The 6936-nt window shown below is 39.4% G+C and overlaps 1 protein-coding gene across 3 annotated transcripts in view; it reads left to right on the forward strand.

Annotated features, from left to right (window-relative positions):
• Positions 1–4153, forward strand: part of alg5 (ALG5 dolichyl-phosphate beta-glucosyltransferase) — a 30450-nt gene extending 26297 nt beyond the window's left edge. For all 3 annotated transcript variants that reach the window (XM_079804351.1, XM_079804350.1, XM_079804352.1), the window contains exons 7-11: positions 755–868; positions 984–1043; positions 1133–1284; positions 3715–3800; positions 3891–4153. In XM_079804351.1, coding sequence (XP_079660477.1) covers positions 755–868; positions 984–1043; positions 1133–1284; positions 3715–3800; positions 3891–4006 — 528 coding nt within the window. In that variant the 3' untranslated portion in view covers positions 4007–4153. The remainder of the gene's footprint in view (positions 1–754; positions 869–983; positions 1044–1132; positions 1285–3714; positions 3801–3890) is intronic.
• The last annotated feature ends 2783 nt before the right edge of the window (positions 4154–6936 follow it).

The raw sequence follows: 6936 nt of genomic DNA on the forward strand, positions 1-6936 counted from the left end.
TGAGACCATTTTCATCTAAAATAAGGATAATGGCATAATAATGCAGGGACACCTTTTCAAAGATCAATACATTTTTATTTCTAAAGACTATTTAACACTGAAAACGGAAAGCATTTTAAATATCCACAATAAATGAACAAAACAACCAAAACAATAAACTCTCAGTCTGTTAACAAACCAATGAATAAACAGCTGGAAAACTGCAGCGGATGATTGTGTTTGAGGTAGAGCTGGGAATCCATTAAAAAATTAATCACTTTTTTTCTGTAATTAATCACGATTAATACGTTTTTAATGTTTTTTTTAATATAATTTGACTTATATGCCCCATAGACTAGCGTTATAAGCTCATCTGTTTTTAGAGATAAAACTCTTTACATTCGATCTTCATGAAAACGCATCCCAGAGAACGATCTGCTCGTGACCATGTGTTAATCACCACTGGGTTCAGTTTCCACCGGAGTTTGCCTTTAATTGATTTATTGACTATCGCGACAGGCCTATTCAGGATCTGCATTTGTACATTTCAAGATTTTTGAAGGCAAAAAATTAGATGATAATGGCTTTGAAGATGTAGATTATTTGTCAATTCCTGCTCTTCATCACTCTTTCTTTTTCTCTCAGTCTCAAACTAATGAATTCATAAACGCTGAAGCAGTTTAAGTGTGTGTGTGTGTGTGTGTGTGTGTGTGTGTGTGTGTGTGTGTGTGTGTGTGTGTGTGTGTGTGTGTGTGTGTGTGTGTGTGTGTGTCAGGGAGCTCTGAGCTGTCGTGGGCAGCTCGTTCTCATGGCTGATGCGGACGGAGCCACCAAATTTGCTGACATTGAGAAGGTGGAAGAGGCTCTTCAGAGCGTCAGCGAGAAGCCTGTGAGACTGCACATCCCATAAACACAGCATTTCACACACCTCAGAGTCACACACACATCAGTCTAAAACCTGTCCTGGCCTAAAGCCTCTGACCGGGCTCTGCTCTTCTGCTCAGGGTAACATGGCCATCTCCTGCGGATCCAGAGCTCACCTGGAGGAGGAGTCCGTGGCTCAGGTAAACCCGCTTCTCCAGATGTGGAGTGTATTGCTCATGAGAGATTCATCCTCAGTGTGTGTGTGTGTGTGTGTGTGTGTGTTCCTCAGCGCTCTGCCTTCCGGACGCTTCTGATGTACGGGTTCCACTTCCTGGTGTGGTTCTTCTGTGTGAGAGGGATTAAAGACACCCAGTGTGGCTTCAAGCTCTTCACCCGCGAGGCGGCCTTGAAAACCTTCTCCAGCCTTCATGTGGAGCGCTGGTGAGGACGAGCTGTGATAATGAGTCTCCATATCACCCGAGGTGTAGAGCGGGCTGGGAATGTAAAAGCTGGGGCACTTCGGGGAAATGTTGTAGGTGGCGCTATCGAGCCATTTTGCCACGCCTAATTCTGAACCCCATATGTACAGGTGCTGCTCATGTAATTAGAATATCATCAAAAAGTTTATTTATTTCACTAATTCCATTCAAAAAGTGAAACTTGCAAATGATATTCATTCATTACACACAGACTGATATATTTCAAATGTTTATTTCTTTTAATTTTGATGATTATAACTGACAACATAGGAAAATCCCAAATTCAGCAGCACGAAGCATCAAGTGCTCTAAAACTTCCTGCTGTACGCCTGCGTTGACCTCTGACCTCAGGAAACACAGTGGACCAACACCAGCGCATGACATGGCACCCCAAACCATCACTGACTGTGGAAACTTTACACTGGAGCTCCAGCAGTGTGGATTGTGTGTCTCTCCTCTCTTCCTCCAGACTCTGGACCCTGATTGACTTCATCAGAGAACATAACTCTGGCCACTCAGTCCAGTCCTGTCTGTCTTTAGCCCAGGCGAGACGCTTCTGACGCTGTCTGTTGGTCAAGAGTGCGACAGCTGAAACCCATGTCTGTCATACGTCTGTGTGTAGTGGTTCTTGAAGCACTGACTCCAGCTCCAGTCCACTCTTTGTGAATCTCCTCCACATTTTTGAATGGGTTTTGTTTCTCAATCCTCTCCAGGGTGCTGTTATCCCTACTGCTTCTACACTTTTTTCTAGCACATCTTTTCCTTCCCTTCGCCTCTCTATTAATGTGCTTGGACACAGAGCTCTGAGAACAGCCAGCCTCTTCGCAATGGCCTTATGTGTCTTGCCCTCCTTGTGCAAGGGGTCAAAGGTCATCTTCTGGACAGCTGTCAGGTCAGCTTCTTCCCCATGATTGTGTGGCCTACAGAACTAGACTGAGAGACCATTTAAAGGCCTTTGCAGGTGTTGTGAGTTCATCAGCTCATTAGAGTGTGGCACCAGGTGTCTTCAATATTCAACCTTTTCACAATATTCTCATTTTCGGAGATACTGAATTTGGGATTTTCCTTAGTGGTCAGTTATAATCATCAAAATTAAAAGAAATAAACATTTGAAATATATCAACATGGTCAAGACAAAAAAACTCACACACACACACACAAACACACAATTAGCTTTTGGAATGGCACACATTAATGTGTGTGTGTGTGTGTGTGTTTTTGTCTGTTTTGCACTCTTGATGTTTTAGAGATTCACCCCTTCACTGCAAGGTTATTATAGTTTTGCATTTTTGAATTAGTTTTTATTTTATTATCGTTTTCAATTTTGCTTTAAATTTCAGTTTAGTTTTAGTTAGTTTTATAAATTGTTTTGCTAGTTTTAATTTAGTTTTTATATTGTAAACACATTTCTATTTAGTTTTTATATATTTAGTTTCAGTTTTAGTAATTATAGTTACCAGAACGCAGTGTAGAGACCAAATCAAGATTTTTAATTTCAGCAAAGTTTAACGTTTGCACAGATAAGAGTTCTTATGCAGACATCATAATAATAAAAATAAAATAATGGAATACAGATGGTTTTATTTAATGCCATGTCAGCATCTAAGGCTATATTCATGGCAAAAATTTAATTATGATTAAATTAGGATATGATAAAACGTATTATTATGATTTTTTTATTTTATTTCAGTTCCAATAGTTTTAGTCTTAGTTTCAGTTTTCGTTTACGAAAATAACCTTTTTTCTGCATCCTGGCTGATTTATAGATTGTATGCACACAAAAAAACTAGACTTTTCAAATCCTGTCCCCAATTGTTTTGTGTGTTCATATCCCAAGTACCAATAAAGTCACCAAGTTTCGGACCATTCCGATGAAGCCACGATTTTTTTTAAAAATTTTATAAAACGCAAGATCCACTATAGTGGTAAAAATGTGCTATTGCGTGATAAAAATGCTCAATGTGTCCACCGGATGGCACTGATCTATATATATATATACATTTTGTATTATATTCAATGGGGAAAAATGGGTCATAATTATTGCATAAATATTAATTATAAATCATAAAATTATTAAAAAAAATATTATTTAAAAAATATATATTTTATTGATTTTACTCAAATCTTTTTTCTCTTAATCCCCCCCTCTGGGTCATTTTTGACCCGTAGGTCCTGAGTGTGACCCATAAATGAAGAACCCCAGAGGGTTAACCAGCAGACTCGCACATCCGCCATGTTTGTAGTTTTTTAACACTTTGTATCCGCGTTTGTAGTTCTAACCGAATCCTCGTCCAGCGTGAAACGTGTTGTGGGTAATATCCGCCGTTAGAGTGTGTGTGGGTTCTGAGCGGAGAGTGTGGAGCATCGGGTCTGATGGAGATGTGTCCCTCAGGGCGTTTGATGTGGAGCTGCTCTTCATCGCCCAGTGTCTGGACATCCCAGTGGTGGAGGTGGCTGTGAACTGGACCGAGGTCGAAGGTCAGAGATATGATGATGACACTGAGTACTGTGGTATTAGTGTGTGAAACGAGGGTTGAGGTCATGAAGACGTGTTTGTGGCCCGTTTAGGCTCTAAGCTGGTGCCGTTCTGGAGCTGGCTGCAGATGGGCCGGGATCTGGTGTTCATCCGCCTGCGCTACCTCACCGGGGCCTGGAGGCTGGAGCCCGACCGCAAGACCCAGTAGAACTCCAGCACTTCCACTCAACACACGATTTACACACGCTTTTATTTTCTAATGAAATATCTCTGTTTTTCTTTGACATGCTATATTAGATTTGGGTTTTGAAAAGGGGCCGATGATTCTTGGCCAAATAAAGAAATTATAATCGGGTTTCGTTTCTGCATTTACTCATTTGAAAATGTTGCACGAACCAGATGAAGACCAGTGAGCTTAAGCGTCCCGCACTTTTTTTTATCGCCTTTTCCGTATCACATATTTTGGTAATCATCATATTTTGGTATCATTCCAAAAGCGAACAAACTCAAAATAGTTTTTAAATCGGACTTGCGTTGCCATGGAAACAGTACTCTAAATTATCCTAGAGCTCCTCCCCTAGTTGGCGATGTCATATTACAACTACTTTATCATCAACCTTTACGAATCGTGACCAAACGCATATCGTCGGAAAGGCCTGAGTCTCGTATTTGGTGACTTTGTGATATTTAGACATAAATGTTACAGGAGAATCCATAACAAATCTTACATTTTGGTCATTATCAACTTCAAATTTGGAACATGACCTGGTTAGACATATAGCTTTGATTTTATAGTAAAAATGTTGTACAATATATATTTTGTATTAAATAAAAAATATTTAGCTACATTTCATTTCCATGACGTTCACATACTTACTTTTTTTTTAAAAGTGCTTTCACTTCAGCAATAATCTACCCAGTGTCATGTATATAAATGTAATAAATAAATAATTTAAATTACAAATTAAAGGAAAGACTTGCATGAACAATTTACTACTTATATTATTATTAAATCTGACGCTTCTTTGTTTCCAAAAACTATTCTTGAACCCTTCAAAGGAAGGAAAAAAGACGGATCGGTGTCTGAAATGTGCTTATATTTAACGTAAACAACCCGTTTCTGTCGCGTTCTCTGTAACCATAGCAACATTAGGTGTTTCCATTGGGATCGATATCTGACTGTACATCGACAATATACGTAGAGTGATTGGGACACTTTTTGCCATTGAGAAGACTTGGGAAAAGTGTCCCAATCACCCTGAATTCACCCTACTAATTCATGACCAATGTTGATATAAAACCGTTATTTAACCGTTGTTTATTTGAAGCGTTTTTGAATTTGAAGCGCGCGAATTCCTCTCAAATTCCGTTGGACCGTCAACCGTTTGAAATGATCGCTCACTTTGGGAATTGCTGGAATGAAAGACATTAAAACTTCATCACGGTCCTTTGACAGCTCAAAACATTCTTGAATTACAGCCATGTAAGTTTGTTTATGTTCACGTCTATTCTCAAAAAGGGGTAAAAAAAATAAATTGACTGGTTTGTCGTTTTTAAATGTGTGCTTAAAATGTGATGTTTATAATCAGTGCCACCCAAATCCATGTTTAACACTTTATGTTGACCGCCTGCGATGGTCCATGGCATATTATTGGTCCATATATATGATGTTATGAATGTGTACAGGAGCCGAGGGGATCTAGACTCATCCTCACCTCTCGCTCTTTTTAATGTGCTTTACACAATGGGCTGCTCTGAGAATATCCTGTTCCTCTCTTTCTCTCCACCAGGAAGGCTTACTTCAGACCTTTATCTCGTCAGCTGTAAAAGAGAGTGTTTTTAAACATTTTACATCGATAAAGTATTTTTAAGCTCCGTTATGTATCGTATTTCTCCCGTCAGCTCAGCTCTGAATATGAGCCTCGTCAGTGGTTTAGAAGATCCTGCACCTTGATGGAAGCGGATCGCTTTGCCTGTCCTTCTATTGGACGCGAATTCCTCCAGCCAGACTGGTTTGATCAAAGAGAGCCTGAATATGCGAGCTGTCATTATTGGGAGTATTGTTACGTTCCCCTGCAGTTGTTGTAAACTGTGAAAATGTCAAACTTCTAGACTCTCTGTCGCCATCCTGGTTTGCGTCATTAACTGGACAAGTCACTCCACTCCAATCGAAGTGTATCCGTCCGCGCCGAGGAGCGCAGGAGAAGAAGTAGGGCCATCGATAACGCGCTGGCGCTGCGCCAGTCTGAGCATAAATCTGTTCGATTCTTACCACTACTCTAACTTTATCAATCTTCTGCTTCCGAGTATTAAATATATAGCAGGTAAATGTTGAGAGAGAGTTTTTTTTTTTTAAATGAACACCTGTTTTTTCCCCCCACTTGATTAAATAATTAGAAAACTGCTCGTTTTTTAATCACAATGACTCATGTTAGCGTTAAAGCGGGTTTGAGGTGGGTTGAATAATAATAAAGATAATAAATCATAAATGATATGTCAGTATTTTTCAAATAATTGTCATATTTTGTATTTAATTTTTACAATAATGATGATTTAATCACACACAAACGTATACAATTGTATTAAAGGAAGTAAAAAAAATACTTGCACGAACAATTTACTTATTTTCTATATTATTATTAAATCTGACATGCTTTCAAAACAATTCTTGAACCCTTCAAAGGAAAGCAAAAGGGCGGGTCAATGTCTGAAATGTGCTTATTTTTAAACGTAAACAAACCGTTTCTGTCGCGTTCCCTGTAACCATAGCAACATTTGGCTGTTTTCATTGGGATCGATAAACAACATCGTACAAAACGTACTTATTTATGACCAGTGTTGATATAAAACCGTTATTCAACCGTCATTTATTTGAAGCGTTTTTGAACTTAAAGCGCGCGAATTCCTCTAAAATACCGTTGATCCGTCGACGGTGTGGGAATTACTGTAATGAAAGTCATGAAAACTAAAAAAAAGAAGGAAAAAAAAGTACTTTGACAGTCACTTTCACTTTACAACTTTGGCCAAAAGGTGCTTGACTTGCTGTCAAAGGAAACACGGCTGTCCGCGCTGCCGTCCGTCCCTGAAAACACACGGAAAGTGACCGAGCGCTGGCCGGACGGGGCTGTTCTCCCTCGG

This window comes from Gobio gobio (genome assembly GCF_949357685.1).
Source record: "Gobio gobio genome assembly, chromosome: 22".
NCBI lineage: Eukaryota > Metazoa > Chordata > Actinopteri > Cypriniformes > Gobionidae > Gobio > Gobio gobio.